The sequence below is a fragment of the Aspergillus brunneoviolaceus genome (genome assembly GCF_003184695.1).
Source record: "Aspergillus brunneoviolaceus CBS 621.78 unplaced genomic scaffold BO95scaffold_62, whole genome shotgun sequence".
NCBI classification, from domain to species: Eukaryota; Fungi; Ascomycota; class Eurotiomycetes; order Eurotiales; family Aspergillaceae; genus Aspergillus; species Aspergillus brunneoviolaceus.
Genome location: NW_020290792.1, coordinates 187,109 through 210,875, shown reverse-complemented (window position 1 = coordinate 210,875; position 23,767 = coordinate 187,109). Strand labels below are relative to the sequence as shown.

At 51.0% G+C, this 23,767-nt stretch overlaps 3 protein-coding genes across 3 annotated transcripts; all 3 read right to left on the bottom strand.

Annotated features, from left to right (window-relative positions):
- Window positions 1-76: 76 nt before the first annotated feature.
- On the bottom strand, window positions 77-1,605 carry BO95DRAFT_516983 (uncharacterized protein). Its single transcript, XM_025591861.1, has 2 exons — window positions 1,408-1,605; window positions 77-1,326 (listed from the first exon to the last, which is right to left on the bottom strand). The coding sequence occupies exons 1-2, from the start codon at window positions 1,426-1,428 to the stop codon at window positions 319-321; spliced, it is 1,029 nt and encodes a 342-aa protein (XP_025439239.1). The 5' UTR covers window positions 1,429-1,605; the 3' UTR covers window positions 77-318.
- A 420-nt stretch (window positions 1,606-2,025) lies between these two features.
- Window positions 2,026-4,630, bottom strand: BO95DRAFT_466661 (uncharacterized protein; the record flags this gene model as incomplete). The annotated part of the gene is made up of 2 exons (XM_025589229.1): window positions 2,026-3,840; window positions 3,920-4,630. 2 exons carry the CDS (start codon window positions 4,628-4,630, stop codon window positions 2,026-2,028), a joined length of 2,526 nt encoding a protein of 841 aa, XP_025439238.1.
- An 11,356-nt stretch (window positions 4,631-15,986) lies between these two features.
- BO95DRAFT_230877 (phospholipid-translocating P-type ATPase domain-containing protein) lies at window positions 15,987-21,049 on the bottom strand. The gene is made up of 4 exons (XM_025581274.1): window positions 20,453-21,049; window positions 17,458-20,391; window positions 17,173-17,402; window positions 15,987-17,121 (listed from the first exon to the last, which is right to left on the bottom strand). The coding sequence occupies exons 1-4, from the start codon at window positions 20,903-20,905 to the stop codon at window positions 16,212-16,214; spliced, it is 4,527 nt and encodes a 1,508-aa protein (XP_025439237.1). The 5' UTR covers window positions 20,906-21,049; the 3' UTR covers window positions 15,987-16,211.
- Window positions 21,050-23,767: the final 2,718 nt, after the last annotated feature.

The window sequence follows — 23,767 nt, the reverse complement described above, 5'->3', positions numbered from 1 at the left end:
GGGGGGGGGGGGGGGGGGGGGGGGGGGTGGGGGGGGGGGGGGGGGGGGGGGGGGGGGGGGTTTCGTGGTTTAGAGGGTTATGGTGAGAGATCTATCGTTATAGCTCATTTCTGTCGTCGTGGTCGATTTGAGGTATTTCTTATTATCTTTTTATTGGGAGTACTCGCGACTATGCATCCATATACCGTCAAAGGAGAATTGATAGGACGGGCATCATGAGAAACTACCATATCTCTCCCCCTATACTATGTAAATTCACCGGGTATATATCCCAACCTCTAACCTATAACTTACACAGCCCTCCCGGGTATCGGAAAATCACCTCCTCACCCCGCCCCCAACCGCACCCCCAGCTCCAGCTCCCGCTCCAGAGCCATGCCCATGCACCACACAGAGCAAATACTTCCGATCCGGCACCACCACAATCTCATGCTTCCTCGTCCGCAACCGCAACAACTTCACCTCATCCCCTTCCTCTTCCTCCTCGTCGCGCTCCCCTTCCCCTTGTTCATGCCCTTGCCCTTGCCCTTGCCCAATACCATGCCCAGTCCTAAAGTCCCCGCTTCGATTCCCAGCTTCCACCCCACCCCCAAGCTGCTGCCTACCACCACCACCACCACCAGCCCCGTCAGAGGTCGGATCAGCCAACACGGCACTGAGGTCGGCCGCACTCGTCACGTATGCGAAGATATGCGCGGCGAGGGTCTCGGCGGGCGAGGGGGTGTATTTCTCTTGCTGTTGCTCTTGGGCTGGCGCTTGTTCTTGCTCTTGTTGCGCCGCCGCCGATTCCTTGGTTCGGATTGGGAGAGTGGTCACTTGTGGGGTTTGCGGGGTGGTGGGGTCGGGGCTGGCGATGGGGAATGTGTCTTTGTCTGTGTTCGTGGGGGGTTCGTCCGGTTGTTCGGCTTCTGCTGCGCTGTCTTCCTCTGTAGCTGGGACAGTCGGGGGGAGGACGGTTTCTGTGGCGTCAGGGGTTGTCGGGTTGGTGGACTGTTCTTGTACTCCTTCTTGTTGTTGGTCGGGGTGCGGGGCTGTAGGAGCAGGACCAGAACCAGAACCAGAAACAGGGACAGTGTTCGGGTTTGGGAGGGTAGCTGGGGCTGTAGCTGGCGACGGCGACGGCGATGAGGCTGGGTTGGAGATAGGTGCTGGTGTAGGTGTAGGTGTAGGTCTGCTCGGGCGACGGGTCGTCGGCGAAAAGGCGTATAACCCCGTGCTCTGAATAATGGAGCCGTCTTTGCGGGAGAGGATGAAGGTGGATTGCACGCCGGGGCGCGAGGTGAGATGCGAGAGGAGGGCGGTGACGTGATGGGGGATTTGCGGGGACTGAATCAATAAGCCTGGGTTAGCTTCATCATCGTCTTTATGATAGCGTGGAGCGAGAGGATATCGGCTTGGGAGACCTACGGTTGAGGTGGTGGTCGCCATATTTCTTGTTGGCCGCGGAGCCGGCGCGGTGGGGGTTGAGGAGATGGTAGAGGAGGGGAGTGTTAAAGGGAGGGATTTGGCTGGAGATGAAGCATGTCCTGCCTGAACAAGGGACTGTCTGGTAAGCGGGATGGGGTGGAAGCTTTGTGGAGGGGCAAATTTCAGCTGTGAGCTGTGAGCTGTGCTGTTTGCTGATTGCTGTTTATGGCGGTGTTGTTTTGCTGCTCCCGTCTACATGCTGACTCATCAGGGGCCTCAACTTAGTTAACTAAGTTACCTTAACTACACTATAACTTACTATGCAAACAATCTCCTATCTAGTCAAAAATACATGTGCAAAAACTCGATGCATTGCAGTCCATAGACTATCTTCAATGCTGCTCATAATATACAAGACCCAAAACCAAAGAAACAAAGTGGTATCGTGGAATTCAAAGGGCAAAACACAAAGGAAATCAAAGAATGACACAGCGAAGCCAAGCTGAACAGGATTGACTCAAGTCGATAGTAATACTCACAGGAAAAATTAATTAGAATAGAGCACTCAACAAGTGCACGTCACACACCATATATCATCCTGGCAGTCTCCTCCCTGCACTAAGCCTCCGACTTCTCCGACATCCAGTCCAAGTCAAAGTCCTCCATCATATCCTCGAGCTCCTGCACATTGGCACTATCATCCGTCCCATAGCTACCCCTCCGACTAGACCCTGGACTAGCAATCCAGCTCTCAGGCCGGAAGGGGGGTTTCTTGCTTCTCCTCGAGTATGACTTCCGTGCACGTGTCGACACCGAAGTACTGGTCTCCGATGAGAAAGATCTTCCCGTGCCTGGGGTTGCGGTCGCCGGCGGCGTAGTCAACCCCCCCAGCACAGTCTCCAGACTTTGCTTGGTGCCAACATCCAGCGCGGCTAAGAGAGCAGCCTGCAAGATCTTATTTTGTCGCTCGAGGTGCGTGATGCGCTCCTCGAGAGCCTCAATTATCTGGGTCGACTGCCTGGCATCTCGTGATTCCTGCGACTGGTTGGTCCTTTGGGAGTGGTAGGACTCCGGTGAGTGGCCCTCAAAGCCATGCAGTCGATAGTCTCTAGGAGTCAGTGGAATCTTATGTCCCGATAATGACTTCTTGGCAGAGCGAGGCCTGTTTGTGGCCTGTTGCTCCCTGAAAGCCAAAGGTGTCGGTCTGGAACGACGCCGCCGCCCTGCAGCTGGACGAGTCCGCCTACTAGCACCGGTGCAATCGTCATCGGACGATGGCAGCGGCGATTCAGAGCGAACCTTGAGATTTTTCTCTTTTGCCAACCTCTCTTGGGTGCTTGAGCTATGCACGCTGCCGCTTCGCTGTACTCCAATAGTCTTATTCGGCTTTGACTGCAGCTTAAGCTCTTCGGAGTAACCTTGGTCCCACTTGTTCGAAGAGGCCGAAAACTGTCGACCAGCTTGACCAGTAGAATGTCTCGCTGGGTTCATTGGCGGGGGTGAGCGCGGTGGTGGCGATGGGGGCTCCGAAGCCACTATTCGCTGATACCGTTTGTTGCAATCCGGCTGATGCTCGATGTTTCTGCGAGCGTCCGAGATATTTTCATCATCCCGAGAGGTCTCATGCTCCGGTGTCAACGCATCGGCTGGCTGTTCCTCCTCATTCCCTTCTTCAGGAGGGTCCAGGCCATTAAGATAGAGACGGCCTGTAGTCACATTGCGCTTCTTCAGGGCCATGACCCGCTCCGCACGGTTTGGGCCTGTTCGCACCAGAGTATTGGGCCCAGGCGCGTTTGGTGCAAATCCAGCTGATTCACCATTGATCTCACCATTTATCTCAATATCATTCTCAGCAGTTGACCGTTTGCCCACTAGCATCAATCTTGTAGAGGATGCGGGCTGGGCGGACGTTGTCCGCTCGTGGACAGTAACAGCAGGACCCAGTTCAGGTAATGATGGCAGAGGTCTCATGGGTGCTGGAATGGGGAATGCATCGATGGCGCACATTGGCAAGGAGGAAGGCCGCCGGCAGCTTTTCTTCGGCGGCTCGCTCTTCGAGCTGTCTGTGCCTTCTTTTCCTTGCGGTTCTCCTGATGTCCCCTTGTTCTGATTATCTGGAGCGGTGCTAGGCTGTCGCTCTGTGGACGTAGAATCTGCTTCTAATTTAGTACATTCGCTCACTGGCTCAATCATAGCACGTTGAGCAGGTGCAAGAGGGAGGGCTCCGCCGGGCGCTGCTGGACGGCCACCTGATATGCGCCACGCTCCTTTACTAGATACTCGCGGAGGTAGCGTATCGGGGAACAGTTTCAATGTTGGAGGAGGTTGAGTTTGAGTGCTCTGTGTACTAGCTAACACTGGTCCAGATGCCGAAGCCTTGGATTCTGTGCTAGATCGACGGGAATCTGCACTCTGGCCCTTCGTGGGTTGAGACTATTGAAAGTTAGCTTTGTCCTGCGTTCAAAACCTGCTGCTCCTCACGCAGCCGATCTCGGGGCAGCGTTATCCCTACAGGTGCATCTGTATCCGGCCTACTGGCCGCAGTATCCCCTTCTTCTATACCTTCCATGCGACGAGTGTTCTGGTCCGATGGCGGATTTAACGTGCTAGTCCGATTCTCATTTGGCCTCGAAGCACTCTGCTCCGAGATTTCGACTGGCCGATAAGGGGGTGGGTCGATATCGTCTGGCTGCGCGGGGCATGACACGGCCGCTTCCACCATCGAGGTTAATTCTCGGAGATCGAGCGAAGAAGGGTGGCTGGCTTGGGTATCAGGCTTGTCTTTCTTTTGCAGTGGGTCACTCAGCCAGGGCTGTCCAATGCTTTCAACGTCTCTGCGGGAACTGGACTTGAAGCTGAGATTCGAGATGGATCTGTACGAGGAACGGCTGGAGTCTAAGCTTTGCTTGTGGGATGATCGCTTGGGTGCAAGCTTGGGTGATAGGGCAACATGCGACGGCAGGAATCCCCCTTCCTGGAGCGCCATCAGCTGACGAGCCGTCTCTTCAGCTTTGGATTTGGGGTCGAGGTTCTTCCGTGGGCGTTGAGCAAGTTGTCGGAGACGTCTTTGACCGGCTCGGAATATATCGCGAGCCCCCGTCGACTGCGGGGCCCCGCTTGGGGTCTCGATATACTTCAGGAAGTCGGTCATTTGATCACTCTTCGAATCGGATAGCATCAAAGCCGGGCTCTCTGCCCGAACCTCTTGTGAGAGGGGAGACATGGTGTAGCGTCCCGTGCGGGATGTGCTGGAGCTCGATCGGCAGGTTGGGACAATCGGGCTCGGTGCAACTAGGCTGTCATATGACTTGGTCCTCCGTTGCATGGGAACCGCAGCTGGCTACCAGCTGCTCGAATGGCCACGGAATCTTGCACAAGAATCAGGCACGGTCAGCATTGAGTATGGCAGAATGACGAGACCAATGAGCGTGACAAGGTGATCAACAAGAAGGTTCAATTGAGTCAAGAAATCTGACGCAGGGCAGCGGCTCGGTGTCTAGGCAGGTGTGATGCACTGACAAAGCTAGTCAACTGGGGTAATGAGCGTGTGGGACGAAAGACTAAAACAAAAGGATAGAAAAACAAAAGGATAGAATGCAACTGGGATATGTGCACGGGATTTGTGTATACAGCTGACCGTGACCCAACTGTTGCTCACCCCGTCGCCGCACGAAGTGTTCACCCAGAATAGAAAAAACAAAAAAAAGAAAGAAAGAGGGAGAGAACAGACCAGACAGTCCAAGAGACGAGCTATCTCGAATATATGAAGGGACCTCAAGGAAACTCGAGGAGCTGTCAGGCCCTTGCTGCACTAGAGCCCGGGAGGGATCTTTCCCAGGATATCCAGGCCAATGCAGAATTGTGACGAATCGTCGAATGAGAAGCTTGCCCTCGTTCTCGATAGCTTGCAAGATAGAGTTGGTACTAGACAGTCGCTATTCGACGAGCCCAGGGTGGCCAGCCAGGCACCCAAGGGCATTGGGGGAGGTTGTGGGGGGGGAGGGGGAAGAGCACACGCAAGGCCGATGTGGAGTCATCATTGATTGGAAGGGGCAGAAAAAAGGCCAGAACAGAAAAAGGGAAACAAGAGTCAAGATTTCAAGCTAGAAGGGAGAAAAAAGTAAAAATAACTCCAAGCGAGAGCGATCGAGTCCGTGCCAGACAACTATTTGCTGGGCTGGAGAGGCCCTGTCATCATCATCAACAGGATGGCGCATCTTTCTTTTTTTTTCCCTTGTCCTTTCTTATGCAGACCTGTGTCAGACAAATCGACGAAGGAGGGCCAGTCAAACTTTGAACGGCGATTATCGATGATCCTAGGGCGCGATCATCAGCCCTTTGGTTCTGTGATGGTCTCGTGTGACTTCATGATTGCAGCTTCGGTCTTTGCCGTCTCCCTTTGAACGAGATACTGGAGGAACCGTTAGATATCACGCAAGGGATACCACGGGATGGCCGGGATGGCAGCACCGTTCGTTTCGCTTTTTTGATTGTTTTTTTTTTCTCTATCTCAGGGGAGGGATTCAATTGGGTTCCCGTTAGCGAATGAGAAGTATGGAGTTGGTACCCAACAATCGAGGGATACCTAGTAAGGGAATGTACTGTACCTATCGGTAGACAGACTGACTCTCCATGCAGCAGTGGACGAGTAGTGGGGAGAGTAATGGGTGGGAAGTGAGGTGTCAGCCTCGTAACAATCCCATCGGCGATTGTTACAGTAACTCAAAGGAAGAGAGAACCTAAAGTAGCGTAGTGGCCGATCGGAGTGGATGCAGTCGAGGAAGTGAAGTGGATGCAGTGGATGCAGTGGATGCAGTGGATAGAGTGGACTGACTGACGGACTGACTGGTGTTCAATGTGACAGATGCACAGACGGAAGGAACCTCTCGGGATCGATGACAGGTCACATTAACATTCTACTTCTACCCATTAACTCTCGGTCTCTTTCAATGCGCATCATCACCACTCTCTTTCTTTCTCTAGCCAATGTACTCTGTACTCCGTAACTTACTGTACAATGCTCTTCCCCTCCAACCAACTCTCAATATAAACCTATTGCTACACTGTTGGTAGCACAGAGAGGATCAGCCCTTACCGAACCCGACCCTATCAGAAACGGGATCATGCATCATCAATGGGAAGGAATCCATGGTAAAAGAAACCTCAATAGTCCAACAGCAAAGAGAATGAGTGGCAATTGACCGTACCGAGTAGACATTATTGAAAGCTGCGAGGTGTGGAAGCAAACAAACATCAATCCCCTCTGTCTCTCTCCCCACATTGACACAGCAAACATAACACCACAATTAGACAAATCATACGAGGTTATCATCAACCCACAGAATTACTAGTTGAACAGATAAGACTGACTGCATAGGCGCGGTTCGTCAATAGGGCCCAAAACTGGTATTGAACCTCGTGTGTCTGATGAAGCACATCTCATTTTTCCTTTATTTTTCCTTGTTTATTTCCCCCATCCTTCCTCCCGATGAACCAGTATCTGAAGAAGAAAGTAGAATAGTATCATCATCGAGAACCTAATCGACGGTTAGAGGCAGGAAGAAAACAAAAGAGACAGAGAGAAAAGAAAAAAGAAAGAAATCCCAATTAGCGCCACGGACTCCCTTGCAGCCGATAGTTCATGCACCTCCTTTTTGTTCCCTCCCCCTTTCTACCTATATGGTATTGCTCTCTCTCTCTCTCTCTGACACTCACTTGCGGGTACGGAGTACAGCAATCGATGCAATCCATTTCCCCCCCTCCCCAGAAGTCCAATTAGCAATTATTCTCCGAATGCGAACTCCTCCCTCCCCTCTCTACGCTTCTGAGACAAGCACTTGCATGTCATCTTTAACTGTCAGAGTATCTACCGGTAGTTGACGATTGATGCCGATAATGCTTCCAGGTGAAACTCAAACAGGGTCGGCTGGAAATGGAATTATACCAGGATAAGGAATGGGCCAGGTTCACTACCTACATCAAGAGGAGGAACGGGTGGTTCTCGCACTGCTCGATCGAAGATCCGTGCGGCGTCATCAGAGAAAGGGGGGAGGGAGTAGTTCATTCATCCTCTCAGGTCGATTTTAAAGGCAACTTAATCCAATCGCCTTGGAACAAAGGCATAGTAATTGAGCCGGTCCGAATCACCATCATCGTCGCCACCCCAACTACTCGTGAGACAACCCATGCGTCTCACTGGAGATTCAGAAACCGTAGGACCCAAGCGCTGCAGTGGCACATGCATATGGAAGTAGAGCTTGGAACGTCAGCCTGTCTTATCCTCAACCAGAAAAGGCCTGAAGAGGTCCACAGCTTGATCTTCGCCCTTTCGTGACTATGACGAGTGTATGTCGCCCAGATCGAGTCATGGATTTTGACACTCGTCGAGCATGTATCGATCGCTGGCTACACCCACTCATTACCCTACCCTTTACCCAAGAGCCCTGGCGAACAATTATTCTACCTGATCTAGAAGATGAAACCGGCCTGATGATGCTACTCAACCAGTCAACTACTCACACCCCCATGCCCATTCCCCCTTGGTTCAAAGGGGACGGACCTCAAATCATAATATTTCCTCAACTCTCAATCCTCTCACTGCCAATAATGCCTTGTTCGAATAATACAACGAGAACCACATCGCAGAAGCATGCTAACATGACGCCGCTGATGCTTGAGGCGCAAGGGAAGAATTCGAGAACACCGTGTTGTGACAAGCCTCGTGCCGTCAGTACTCCCAACGGTATAGAGTGGATAGTGGAGAATGTCACACCCGCGTAACTGGGCCCAAATGTGGCTGCCAAAGTGTCAAATCACAGAATACATTAAAGAAGCAAAGAAGGCACTGGTCAGAATCATCGACAGTGCATCCTGCATGTACATATGCATTGTCATATGTCATACAAGCGATCTTCCAGCACATCAATAGCCCTTATGACATGTATGAAAAGCGGGCAAGAAAACGACGCGGCCAGCGACCGACCGAATATCTGGAGATCGAGATCGAATGCTATCGGAGAGATGATCATCTTCGCTTCGGTCTGATGAACGGATCGGCTTCTTTCTTCTTGCGCATCATCGGGGGTCTGACGTTGTTGCCAGGCCTTGGCTGCGGAGGGCGTGGGGCAGGCTGCAAGAACAACACAAATTAGCCAGTGATGGGAGCAAATTGCATGAAGAGATGACATACACCTGCAGAACCTTGGCCCGGTCGGGGTCCATGGTGGGATTGTCCATAATTTGAAGTGCCATACGCGGGTCCATCGCGAGATGGCTTCACCAAATCCTGTGGTTCACAATTAGTCAAGAACTCAGATCTTGATACGAGAGAAAAGAATGTCTACCTCTGTCTTAGGAGGAATGTTGGCATCGATCTTGCGTCGAGGACCCTTGGGAGCATTCGCAAATGCTGAATTCGGACCATCCTTGCGCGGTCGTGATGAGTTCGAAGCATCCAGTGCAGGTGAACCGGAGCGTTTTCGTTTGCCCGAGAGATCGCGGTTCTCAACCTTGTTCTGTTCAGAGACTTTCCGGTCTTGTGGCGAAGGCCCATTGGTCGCTTGGACCATAGGCACCTTCGGATCGTGCCCGCCCAGTTGCCTACGTCGCTGTTGCTCGGTCCGTTGCCTTTGCCGCTGAGCAAGATGGAATTCTTCCCGATTGATCCTTGCTTTCTCCTGCTTCGATAAGCTCGTGCCAGCACGGCAATTGTCAGCGACATGTCCAGTCTGCCCACATTCCCCACAACGCTGTTCTTTGCAATTGAGACGCGTGTGGCCCGTCGCACCACACCTGAGGCAGGTGCCCCTGGTTGCCTCCTTCGCGTCGTCATTGTCACAATTGTGCGTCATGTGATCGAAGCTTCCACAGATGCCACACGTGCGCGTTACATCCAGTCCATTGCCACCTCCAGATGGACCTTCGGGGAGGGGAGGTGGCGGGGTGCCTTTCCCGGATGCTGATGCGGGAAAGGGCGATTCCGACTTGTCGCGAGAAACCGAGGAAGGCCGAGAGATGGAGCCAACCGATGTCGCTCTTGAGAGAGGCTCGGATTTCGGTGCTTCTGAGTCCAGCATTTCGACATTCTTATACCCGGTGAATTGCGGTCGCTGGAGTATTGACAGGACATCGCCGTCTGTGTACACGTTTCTTCTGCGGGCGTCCTTGATTAGACCGTTCCAAAACTCGCCCTGTACCAGGGACTGTGAGTTACCAAGCACCCAGAGTGAGGATTTGGCACGCGTCAGACCGACGTTCATACGACGAATATCAGCCAAGAAACCGATGCCTTTGTTCGAGGCTCGGACACAAGAGAATATGATCACCTCACTTTCCCTACCCTGGAAAGCATCCGTGGTGTTGAAGTCGATCCGGCTAAGAATGGATTCTCCGTATCTGGCAGAGAACTGCGTCTTGAGCTGGCGTAATTGACCTTTGTATGGAGTAATAATGCCAATCTTGCCGTCGAAGTTATAGCCCTTGAAGTCTGCCAATAAACGCTCATAGAGCTGCATCGCTACACGGAGTTCCGCCAAGTTGATCAGAGAGTGACCTTTGGCAGCGCTCTGGTGAAGTCCTTGCACGTCGAAGAACCGATAAGGGCTCAGAAGCTCGCTCTGATGCCAGGGGCGAGCGCGAAGGCGGGCCATGTCAGGGCCATCCTGCAGCTTGCCATCGTAAAATGCAGAGCTAGGGTATGCACTGATTTCGGGATGCATACGATACTGGGTATCAAGTAGATGCACGTCCCTAGGGTTATTGGCTTGCATTCTGACGAACAGACTCTGCTCATACTGGAACTTGGAAGCGACCTTCGAGAGAACTGTAGGCGGCAGCTGCTTCGGATCACCAACAAGAATACATTTGGAGCACCCATACTTCAAGGGAATAAGAGCGCTCAATTCAATCGACTGTGCTGCTTCGTCGATAACGACCGTCTCAAACTCAATGCTCAAATTCTGGAACATCTCGTGTCCACTTCCGCTGAGAGTCGCACAAATGACGTGAGCGCCGTCGATGATTTCTTGCTGGATGCGTCTTCTATTCAAATCAGCGTCACGTGCCGCCGAATGGTTTTTGTCTCTTGCGTTGTCGATTTCCTGACTCAGTTGGGTCTTTTTCTTCTTGTAAAGTTCACTTTCTCTTTCCAACTCTTCAGGCACGGGCAAGCCTTGGGCTCTGCATTGATCGATTTTGGCACGTGTCTCCTTGAAGGCCGTATCAGCAGCCTTGTGTTCCATGTAGATCTTCTGCAGGTCTCTTTCGCCCGGGTCTTTGTTACTTGTTTGGCTTAGTCTCCCGTTGACGAGCTCATCTAAAGTGACGTCCAGAACATTGGCATTTATGGCATCACTTCTTCCGAGACGAATGACGGACAATTTCTCCTGACGGCCATTTATAGTCTTCACGCCATCCTTGAATCTCATTACCAATTCGTCCACAGCAGCGTTACTGGGAGCGCAGACAAGCAACTTCTTCGAAGTTGTGGTCCTCCCACCAGGTCTGACATTATTCGAAGCCAAAGGACGTGAGATTGCTACTCCTTGATTGCCAAGGGAACCACTCAGAAGAGCACCTACGAGAGCCACAATAGTCTTCGTCTTTCCAGAACCCGGGGGTCCTTGAATGAGTGTGAAAGCATCATTATCCAGAGCCGATTTGATTGCTTTGGCCTGGGCAGGATTGACATTGTAGTTTTCAGCGATAGGCTTGAGACTCGCATCTGAATAATTGAGGATAGGTGACGGCTTCGCTTTGATAATCTCTTCGCACAGGTCATAGTATTGAAGAGCCTTGAGAGCACCGTATTCGCGCTCGAGTGGAGTCATGGAAGTGATCTTTGCACCCCAGATGGAAGTACCAGGGCCCAGGGAGTTGATGAAAGGATTGCCTGGATTGACCCGGTATGAAATCTCGACGGTACCCTTCTTCCTCTTGATTCCAGAAACTCTAGCGAGACAATGAGGCGCAGACGAATCCGCTGTTGGCGACCTGGCCTTGGAGAGCAGGACAATGTCTGCTTCTCCTATGCCGAAGTCTTTGGCCTCGAGAGCTGACACGGCGGTGTTCACTTCCACAAAGGAGTCCACGGACAATCTAGTGGCCACCTTGATCTCAAACGGCTTGAATGAACCTTCTTCCTTTGACGATTGGAATCCCTGCCAGGCTTCCAGTATGAGAAGGGGTTCGAAGGTTCTCTGGTACTCGATGGGGTCTCTAAAAGCGTTGGACACCAGGCTGTAATCCGTCCGTCCGGAGTTTGGAGGAAGATCACCATTAGCGAAGAAATCCCAACCGAGGATTGTGCGATGCAGCGAGGATAGATCAGGCGCCAGTCGTGCTCTCATGTCTTTAGCCGACCGAACTTGCTTGATCTTCTTCACAGGTCCTTGTTGTTTCAAGGACATCCGCTTGCTCTCCTCATAAGCTTTGACGGCGTCGGGCTTCGAGCGTGACTTGGCGCCGAACAGTTCCTTGTCAAGCTCATCTTCGCTTTCAGACTCAGACTCAGATCCCGAAGAAACCATCATACTATCAGCGGGAACATTGTGATCTTTGCCTTTGACACCAAGTCCCAGCAAGCCGGAGCCCTGTTCAGCGGTCTGCTCGGCAACACCGATTGCTGGCTGACTCCTCTTGAGCCGTGCCAGCTCCGCCATGTCACGTCTCTTCTTTGCCTCCCGCTCTCTTTCACGCTTCTCGCGGAAAGCTTGAATGGACACGTTTGATTTAAGGGGAGCTGGGGCTAGCTTAGGAATAGCAGGCAGTGCCTTCGCCGCCCTTTCTGCCTTCTTCTTGGCTTCGTTGGCAAGCCTCTCTTTGTTTAATTCAACAGATCGCGACATCTGTAATAGGACATCGTCGGGAATGCTATCATCAAATTCATCAGCGGATTTCGGGGGGCTAGGAGTTGCCGTTGGATCAACTGGTTTGGCGAAGGAGGTGATCATGCTCTGCTTCTTGAGGCTGGCTGTTGATGCGGTGACAATGGGTTTCTTGTAATAAGCTTCTAGAGCCTGTACAAGCTCCGCTTTCTCCCGCAAGGTCAAGATTGTCTTAACGGTATAGTTCACCGCGACGCCCTCAATGAAACTCAATGCGTCCTGCTTAACAGTCGTGACGCTGAGCTCCCCTAAACGTCGCAAAATCTTCGACACGAGTCCCACTAAGGTTGTCGCCAAGTACTCATCCTTCAAGCGGAGCCATTTGACCATCGCGCTCATGGTTGTAGTTGCGGCCTTGAGGAAATTCTCTCGCGCGGAACTTTCTGAACTCGGGTCTGCATCGACTACAGCGCTGAGAAAGACACCATATTGTCCGAAAAGAAGATCGGCAAACTGAATGCTGTCGCGGCAGAATTCCAGCATGACGGCCTTGTCATTACCTCGGAGGTGCCATTGTTCCGTGCAGTCAAAGATCGTAGTCAAAGCTTGCCATAGATACTCCCAGAGCTTCTGGAGAGAAAGTATCTCCCGCCGATCGGCCAATTTGCGGGTTCTGAGCATACCAGTTTGACTATCACACAGGATGTCGATAATATCTGTACCCGTATGCAACATTCTTGGTGCGGAGGCAAACGTCTTCATATTCGAGATACGTCGAAAAGACCAGCTCAACCCATACATAGTTGTCGTAAAAAACGACTCCAGCAGGTGTGAAATTGCATCTCTTCGAGCGGACTGACCACTGACGTTCTTGATCAGATCCACGGCAGCCTGGTATGTGTCCAGATCAGCTGCAAATAAGGCGGAGATTAAGGCACTGCTAGTATCCTGGCTCTTAAATAGCTCATTCAGATGTTCAGGTTTGAAGTCTGCAAGGCGCTCAATGATTTGACAAGAGAGATTGGTTAAATGGCCGTATATCACATTGAAGTGAGTTTTCTCCGGGCTTGACTCTCCTTTCGTAGGAAACTTCTCAAGGCCAACCAGAGGTAATATACCAAGCAAAGCAGAGGTTGAGAGAGCTAAGTTATCTTCGTGGAGATGCCTAACAACCGCATCCCAGATCGCAGCAGAGTATGTACTAACTCCATGTTGGAGGGTGTTCTGGTGCAGAATCACTTCATAGTCACTCTTGAGGGACTGGCACTCCAGGGCAAGCGTATTACGGATAACGTCCATACACAAGGATGAGATTTCTCGCTGACGTCCCTGCTCGACCGCAAACTGAGGTGGTCGCAGTATCCTCTCGATATTTGCGCTTACAACACCTAGCGTTTCGGACAGTACGACGCGAGCCACGGAGCCTCTTGAGGACTCATGGTCGGTGAAACTGCGAAGGGTATGGAGTAGAATGACCAGACCCGTGTGGAAGCAGTGATACCTGGCCAGATTGGGGAACCGTGAGTCCTGCAGTCGGTCGAGAAGTTGGTAGACAAGGGATCTGCAAGCTGAGGGTTGATGCGCTCCTTTGAGAGACGACATGAATGGACTAATCCATGATAACATGTCTTTCATTGCAGACTTTTCGAACGGCTCACCCTCCGTAGCCTGCATCAGGAACGCATCCAGCTGAGGGTTGTAGAACACGAGTTCAATGAGAGCTTGAGGTGAAATTGTCTGCATAGCATCCCAGAAATCATTCGGTGCCTTTTCCAAGAAGATTTGTATCGTGTTGAGTAAGAAGCGTAAGCCTGGTGAAGGTATACCAAGGTGGTCCACAGAGAGACGGCAGGGATCGATTTCGAGTGCGCGGAGATGATGGGTAATCTGATCCTTATCCAGCCTTTTCACTACAAGCTGCATGCCACGCCACAGCCGCTGGATGACTGCTACTTGAGCTGGCTGTTGCGATGCGGTTTTAAGTGCATCAACAAGACCTTCCTTGATCGCCCAGTCAAATTCCTCGGCGGTCGGGGGGCGTGAGTATCGCATCCAAGAGTGAATGGCCCAGAAGCTGCGATTCTGGTTTGGCTCGAAAAGAAAACGGGTGACAGCAGGGATGTAATCGGACACCTTCAAACTGCGCTTTGTTTGGATCAGCCGGAATGGCTCATCGAAATACTCTTGCAAGAGACTATCACTGCGCAACATGGCATCACAGCTCAGAGTCTCGAAGATTGAAAGCAAGGATGCTCGGTCCAATACGTGAAGCCCGATCTCCTGGGGAGGAACCTCTTTGAGTTGCGCCGTAGCAGTAGCCAAGTTCTTCGTGATCCGCTTGATGTCCCACTCGTCAAGCATGCGGGCAAACTTCTCGATATCCTCATCGTCGTAGTTTTCTTTTAGCTGCTCCATCAGCCAGATCTTCCCTGTATAATATTGCTTGATGCAGAAGTCGCATTTCTCCAGTGAATCGTCTAGTTTCCGCCAGATCCAAGACTGTACTTCTTCCACACCTTCCTGGTTATAGGCCAGGATACGCATGCAGGACAGAAACTTCTCTTTGCGAATTTTGGCCTCTGTGACTATTTCTTGAACCGTTTTCCCCGACTCGTCTACTTGACTGGGATCGTCGTACCGTCCGTGGTCGTCATCGTGCTGTCTGGGACACAGGATATGGATGGCATCGGGAAGAGACTGTAGCTCTCTGTAGACAAACAACTGGATCAGTGAACCGCCAGTGAAAGGTAAATGTTGGTGTCATGATGTAAATACGAACCCGATAACATCCATGACCTCCATGGCGAGAGTGATTCAAAGAAGCACCAGGAGATGAATGCTTGGGAAGGCCCTCTCTAGAGCGTATGAGAAAACGAGAAATCAGACCACAATGACCTTGTGTATGAGCATGGCTACTGTGCGGCGAAGGCAGGATAGCTAGTGATTGCGAAGGCGGGCGTGGTGGGAGAGAATCAAGATTCGTAAGTCGAGGACATCTGGTGAGGTGATGAAGAAGTGAGAAATAGTCTGACTTTCCCAGTTCGATGCGAGGTATCACCTCCTGCTGGGTTTCAAGCAGCAGCGGATTTGCTCGGAAATTGATCGGTTTAACGTGACGGGATTGAAAGTGATGCCTTCGATACTAGGTAGGTACAAACGTAGTGAATCATTGGATCGGTGCAGTCCCTTCCGTGTGAATGATTGGCTCGAGGGAAAGGCGGTGACCCCTGCTCTGCCGATAATCCACTTAACGCGCGAAGACGCGCTTCCCCAACTTGGCGGCGGGCACTACGGCACGTAACCTTGTGGGAACTGCGGTGGAATATACGGAGTGTAGACCTCCACGGGATTGTGTTCGACTGTAGATTGAACATTAAATGTACTATTGTGAAAATTATGGAGGTCGTAGGGATTAAGTTCATCGAGCTTAATTTAGAAATCAACGGAACCAGTGGCCCATCTTCACATGATATTCATTTCCACGTGCCGACTCCAGGGTACGTATTACCATCCAATGGTCCAAGTGCATGAAAATGTTTCAAGTAAGATGGAGGAGAAAGGAAAGAGAGGGTTGTGATAGACTGAGCGCGTATGCAATGAGACGCTTTTGTACAGAGGAAGTAGGTAGATTGAGGTAAAGGACATTAAAGAGGAAAGCAGGCCAACGCGCCATGACTCCCAGGTCAGGTGCAAATGAAAAAATCTTGGAGGAGAATAGAATCACTGCTGGAATGAGGTCAACAGGATATAAGCGAACCAATTGCGCCGGATCGTTTAACCGTGGTACCAAACGCCTTCTATCGTGGAATATGGGGTAATCTACTCGTCAGACAACAAAAAAGGAGAACAGGTTGAATATATGGACAGGAAGGTCGACAAAGGCCCGTTGCAGGAGAGCGACTCCTAAAGTCGGGCCCTTTGTATAAATAAGAAGCGAGGGTGAAGAAAAGTCGATATATGTACGGTGTAAAGCGTGTGGTATCAAATCGCATGCAATGGAGGATCATGAGGGCCTTTGAGAGGGCTATCGGGTTCTTGTACTCTGGGATATGAGGATTCCCGCGTCAACAATTCGGGTTGTTGGAAGTCTTGGTCCACCTCAAATGTAGGTGGAACTCTGTCAAATGAATGTCGTGTTCGCTCTGATGAATAATGAACATAGTCCACAGGCTGTGGATGAGGTAGTCGGGTAGTGTCAAGGCTGGAGGCATAGGTCGTTCCACTACTGCCATTCTTGCTGTGTGACTTGTGGGTGCGAATAGTTGGAGGATAAGACGGGGAAAATATCTGCTGTTCATCTGAAAATGGATCGTGCTTCACAGTCGGCTGTATCGGTTTCACAAAATCCGAAGACGTCGAGGACTCGTCGCCAAGAGCTCGAGCTGCTGCCGCTTTTTCAGCTGCTCGGGGTGGGACATAAGCCTCATACTGGTCAAGGAATTTGAACTTTCCTTGAGACACCTGCTCGCGTATGATATCCACATCAAGTGGGAAGAAAACCTTCTGGAAAGACTTTACAGCGAAGCGAGGCAGGAGGCAAATCATGACAGTGAGTAATAGGACAACCCAAAATGACAGCGCGCTGTAAACTTCCAGACCGGCGTGGAAGAAAGTGGTTGAAGCCTCAAGTGAAGAGTAAATCCCAGTCCAGAGAAAGATAAGGAGGGAGCTTATGCCGTTGATCATGACCGTAAGCCAATCCCACCTGTAGGAGTTCATTAGGATGTAGCCGTTGCTCGCGAAAACAGCGCTGGTGCCAACCAGGACACCCATGCGCGTTCGATCGTTGATATTCAAGCCATTATGGTGCACGAATGTTGCGGGACTATATAGGAGGTATGGCATGAAAAAGCAAATGATAGACTGATACAAGCCATCGGCCATATATAGCCTGGGTTTTGTCAGTGCCAGCAGCAGAGGGGAGAGCTATAGGGCCGCATACCAGAACTTGAGCTGCGACCACTCTTTTCGCTCAATACCTCTCATATATAGTTGAGGCACGGCTAATGACACCTTGTCATCGACATCCTGATCGAAAATGCCCATCAGAATCACGGGAAGTGAAGTGAAGGCGACGTTGACCAGAACAATGTAAGTGTAGTCGAAAAGGTACGAGCCGTCATAATCATTGTAAATCGAGTACCAAAAGAGCGCTAGTGTCCAGACCAAATTCTAAAAGGTAAAATTGTCAGTGTATATAGACGATGAAGCTGGTCATGCGTCGCACCTTATAGAAGAAATTTGCGATTGTCTCCGCCATACGGCGATATGAGTATCTGCCATGAACGAGGACAAGACGTTGCAAAAATCGAAATTGCCCGATGGCATAGTCAGACGACATAGCAGCTTGCCGACCTTCTTCACCAATAATTCCGACGCCGACGTCTGCCTCCTGGATCATGGCTACATCGTTGGCACCGTCTCCAATTGAAAGGGCCATGATATCCAGGCCATTTTTGACCATGCGTACAACTGCTGCCTTCTGAGCAGGACTCACCCGACAGCAAAGAACGGACTTGCACTGTTTGCACAGCAAAAGGAAACGTTGCTTCAGTTCTTCATCGAGCATTAATTTGAGAGTTTCGCCGTCAATGACAACGGCATGCGTGGGGGCGGGCGGCCTGTGATCGCCTCGCGCAGCAATCAATTCTTCGTCCGACCCAGTCATCCCGAAGCGTTCCAGTTGTTTGTCAAGCTCTTGCGAAGCCCGCTGCGGTTGGTCACTGGGAATGTTAAAGACGATAAGCTCCATATCATTGTCCAAGAGGTTGCATGAGAAGCCAATGTTGATGGCTGTCTCAACTTTATCACCAGTCAAGACCCACAGCTTGATTCCGGCTTCAGCAAGCAGAGAAATCGTGTCTGGGACACCATCCTGAAGTCTGTCCTCAATTGCTGTACCGCCAATAAGCATGAGGTCTTGCTCGATATTGCTTGCAACTTCTTCGAGCTTTTCCTCGCGATCAGTAAGCGCGGCAGCGGCAAGATCATGTTCTTTGCTCCAAGCCAAATATTCCTCTTCGCTGAGCTCACGATCCGCCACACATAAAGTACGCAGACCTTCGCTAGCAAACATCTCAAGGTGCTTTGCAGTTTGTTTCCGCAGCTCCTGTTGCTTGCCTGGCGCTAAGCGCGAATAGATAATGCTATCCGCACCTTTGCAGAAGAGCCGTATACTACCATCGGGCATTCGAATGATCGCACTCATACGCTTCCTCGTGGAATTGAATTCCAGGGTATTTAGAACAGTATATGTCCTTTCCTCGCCCAAAACGTTCACGATTAGGTCATCATTTGACCTTCCAAGCACAGTAAAGCCACAGTCTCTCGCTGTACCTACCAAGGCAGCCTCATCAGGGGACTGTGCTTGGAACTCGATTTGAGGAGGATCTCCTGGAGTTTGCTCGGTGATAACCGTGTGGCATACTGCAAGAGTGAGCATAAAATGTTCTGTTGCTTTCCTCTGGGCTTCGCCAGAGTGACCATCCAGATCTGCAACAAAGTCTGGCGAGATGAATGTCAAGCTTTCGTCGCGCAAATATGGATTGTCGTACATTTTCCGAAGCATGCCCACCATCCGAACAGTGTCTGCGGCCAGCTTCTTTCGCGCATTGGCGGCCATTGCATCGGCATCGCCCCCTTCTCGCCGGACAATACCCACTTGAGCTTCTGTGAAAGCTTCGCCGTAAGAAACACCATTGATAGTGCATTTCTTGAAATCCATAACATTCTGGGTCAATGTGCCCGTCTTGTCGGAGAAAATGTACTCAATCTGCCCAACATCATCTGAGATGTTCCAGGATTTCGGGATGCACGAAATCCCCAGTTTATCATAGTACATGAAGACGTCGCTATGAATGAAAACTGCTTGAATGGTGCGGACGATTTCCAGTGAGATGTAGAGCGAGATCGGAACGAGGTTCTGGAATAGAATCAAGGCGACCCAGAAAGTAATAAAGCCAGTAACGGCAGGGGTGCTTCCGTACGATCCAAAATCGAAATAATCTAGAGACCTGTGAGATGAGCCCCAAGCAGCTCCGTTGGCGATTCCACAAATAAGGCACATGACGAACAAGATAACAAAGTTATAGATAACATTCCAATTGAGATCTTTGGCGAGTCTGGGTCGTTTAGAAGGGGTGACACCCGAGTTCAGCATAACCTTTGTCTCCTCGCCAGTGAAGAGAACAACACCAAGAGCCCACTCAGTGTTACGGAGAGAGCAACCACGCAAAAGCAGATTGTTAATCGTCACAGGCTCCACCATCTCCCGTCGAGGCGCATCGGGATAGTCGGGGTCACGTTGATCCCAACGCAAAGCTCCGTTGTAGGCATAGAGATTGGGGTGTGGAGCCTCGCTATCGATCACGAATTCTGCCTTCTCGCAATCTCGAGCATGTCTGACTTGGCGGCCACAGTGCAGGGCCTGTCGGACTTTGAGGTTGGTCTCTCCGTCTAAACTTTTGGTTTCCACGTAGCAAGCGCCATCCGGGTCGGATGTCGATAGTAAGATGATATCAGCGGGAACCTGATCTCCGTTATATAATCGAACATAGTCTCCGACTTGAATGTTCTTCCAAAAATCGCGCTTGAATCTTGCTTTCCCTAAGGTTTGCTTCGACATATCGACTATGCTTCCAACTTTCCTTGGAGGAGTCGCAGAAGCGTCCCGTTCCACGGCCTGGAATCCGGCAGCTTTGTCCGGCATCGATCGATAGTCGACATCTGCAGCCGGAAGAGGCCAGTCTGGTCGGGCATCGGGGGTAAAGTTCTGAACGGAGGTCATTTGGATAGCATCTTCTTCGCGTTGGGAAGCGAATGAAGCACGCGGAGATATCGTGGACATAAAAGTTGCGCGGCGGTTATCCTTTGCCGGTTGAGGGGTACTCTTCTGCTGAAATAGTGCCTTCGTGGCCCTGTACGTGGTGACGGTAGCTCTGGTGCAAGCCTTCTTGAATCGGCGCCACATAGAGATTTGATCTTCAGTCGAGTTCACGTTGGTCCAGTCTATCAGACGGTATACAGGTGAGTTGTTCAGCTCATTGTCGAGGATGGTACGGCGAAAATCTTCAATAGCATCTTTGAGCGACGTGAGCACGACAATAACGATCAAGGGAACAGTGTTCACCGCTGGAGAAGCGACACCAAAAATGGAGAAGAACTAATTAGGTGTAAGTGGTGATTGCTTTTATCTCTGGGGTAGGAGAGGTATAGGGACATACACCAAGAATAATGATGAAGAGAAAGTAAATATTGGCAATGTTTTGGAACTGGAACCAAAGATTTTTGGGTACAAACGATAAAGGCGTATACTTGGCTGTGCGAATCTTGTTCCTCGGGTATTCCATCTTTGGGCGTCCATCTTCATCTCTCTCGTTCTCGGGGATGGGTATGTTGAAGTAGATCGTTCTATTACTGGGAGCGGTCGAATTCACCGGGCTCTGAGGTAGTGGAGGAGGCGGATCAACTGCAGCCGGTTGCTGCTTCTCTTCTTCGACATTTGGGCGCTTGTGCAGCCGATCTATTATCGAGACCCGTTTCCGCGCTCCTCCTGAGCCGGCAACTCGTTGTGTTGCCCATCGTTGGCGCTTTGTTGGTTTGGAGACATTACTGTTGGTCTCTCGAGCCTCGTTGTCAGGCTCAACGCTATCTGTGCCTAAATCGACAGAAGCCATTTAGGCTACTTGCAACCCTGTCGTGGGCATAAAAGAGGCACCGTGTTGTTCGGAACGACGAAGGGAGGGCATCCGCATCAACGAGCTGGACCCTGGCAGCGCAGCCCGCTCGCGAGTTGATTTGTTTATACCGAAGTCGGAGTCAGATCGAAAGGGTAAGGAGTCAGGACGGGATCGACTCGAGACAATATATTGCGGTTGGTAGCGACAGGGAACGAATAGGATGGGCGCTTGAGTGCGACACGGCGATGCGAGAAGGTAAGGAGTGTCAATAACACCAAAGTGAGACTCACAAAACACAGGGCAATGGCAGACAGGAAGGCGAAACGAGCGGAGAGGGGGAAGGAAGACGAAGATCACCCACGATGGGCCATGTATGTGCCATGAACGAATGAATAAAACGATACAGGAAAAGGAATAGAGAAACAATAAAAACCACAAGCAGACTAAGAGAATCAGCCTTTGCGGAAGAAAGAATCAAGAGGAGGAGGCTTGAGGACAGCGTTCCGGACAGCGTTCCGGACAGCGTTCGGTCTCGCTCTCTTCCTCTCTCTCTCTCATGGAACACCCAGCAGCCGACGGGACCTTTTTTGGGGGGGTGGGAGGAATTGGGGGGGGGGGGGCGGCGGCGAGTCGGAACTCGAAAGGTACGGTATCAAAATACTAGGGCGGAACGCGGATGCGGTACCAAGCTGTCAAAATTTGGTCATCTCAATACACTGCACCGTATTTATTGATTTCAGGGAATGCCAGAGGTTTCGCAAACACTTATTCTGAACTGCATACACTAAAAAGCAGGTGACTAGGTACATACAGTGCTTGCAACTGGAAAGTGCTTGTTAGGCCTAGTACAAGGAGTAGTTAGATCTGGCAGTGATGATACGCTTCTGCGCTCCTGCCCCCTACAGAGACGGACAGATCCAGGAATTGATACGAGTACAGCACACCGATCGACTTCTCAAAACATACACTAGCGACAACTTGATCGGTTGTCATCACCAAACTCAGCAGAGACGGTCTTCGAGAATTTCAGTGAGTATTAGGAGCTTGGGAGTTTGCTGCTTGCTGATCCCCAGATTCCATCGGCTGATAATAGTGCACATCCTGCCTAACCTGGCTCAACCTACTATCTGCTATAGGGAAGGAGGTTCCAACCGCCCGGCAACAAATACGACCCAGCCTCGCTTTAGACCGTGGGCGCTTCACGCTATTATACGCGGACCTGCGACGGTCTGTCTGCTGGCAAATGCTCAATATGTCAATCACTATTGCTTCGTGCCTTTAATTCCGACCTACGTCGTCGTTGCGATTCCAGAAATCTTACGGTCTTCCAATGCACCACCGACTAAGTTATCGGGCCAATGGCGCTGAAATGGCTTTTATCGGGACCACCCTCCCCGGGGTCCATGCACTGCGGCAGCCATGCTACCATGCATACCATCAGGACAGGCGAATTGCGCATCATACCGGTAGATGGATCGCTGGGGAATGTGAAGGTCGACGAGTCTCCCGGACAATCATGCTTAAGCATTTCTGGAAGATATGCTTGCTTGCTTATTCGCACCCATTCTAGCAGGGCGAATGGATGTATCTGTTACCTTATCAATACTCCCGGATTACCGAGCTTTCTGGAAGGCCCAGGGACGACTGGCCGCCTGGGCTTAGTCGAAGCGAGCCTGAAACAGCCTAAGGTCGTCCGGGACGGCACATGCTGATGCCAGCCCATGGATATGCTCCACCTCAACGGAGCGCGGAGAGGTACCACATCTTAATTCCGTAGACTGACTGACCAGCTAGATAGCCCGACGGACAACAATCAGCTCACTGGTGGATTATGCGGTTGTCAATCGCTACATTCAATTTTCATTAACTCCGTATGCGCACAGCCTAAGTCGTCAACCCTTCTGATTATGTAAATTCGGCTACCGGATACCATTGCTATCCGCTTGTACTTTCGGCTCTCCTAGCAATCATTATCCTCTACTCCCCCCCTTTTTTGCCTTCCTCTCTATATTTTGTTGGTCTGTCTTGGCTTCTGGGCAAGGCCAATGAGGGACAAACCTCCCACCCGATACAGTTTGGTTACTTTGGTATGGTTCCATGACTATTGCGCATGGATTATCTGGTCTCTTGTGAACCTGCATTGGAAGTGTGTTCCTTCATTGGGGGGCTAGTTCGGAGTCGATCATCCAGCATTGGACCCGGTCGAAAGTGTTTCAGTCAGACATCAGTTTCATGCCAGAGTGTTGACGCGCAAGTGAACCGACTTGAGCTTCTGCACTGCATTGGTTCCCTCTAAACAACTTAAAATAGCTTCACATTTCACACACATACACAAACAAGTCTTGTTAATCTCGCCTGTGCTCTTGCCGTCATTGCTATTCGTTCCGGCCCGAGGGGGCTGGGTAAGAATTGGCCACCATAGCCTCGTCTGACTCAAGTACTGTTAACACTCTCACCCACTCTATGGAGGATAGGCATATCCTTTCTCGAAATAATCGTGCATTTTCAGTGTTTATCCTATTCGCACATGTTCACTTTGAGAATCAAGTATTGATTCCATAAAACGGTGGCGCCAGGTCTGCCTCTTCCCGTCAGACAACCCCGAGAGGGTGCATTGCGTCTGAAGCGGAAGACGGACACTGAAATAGCCGTACTATGAGTACTTTGGAGTCTTGTACCTTGCGGGAAGGATGGAATATGACACCGACTGGATAGATCGGCCACGAACCCGTGTGGAGACCAAAGTTGTAGGCTACCAAGCACAGTGTGGTCGGCATGGCGTACTAACCCTGAGATCTGCACCGCTCCCAGCCCCTGGGCCACATCCGAGAGCGATCAGACAGGAAGGATTCTGAGCTA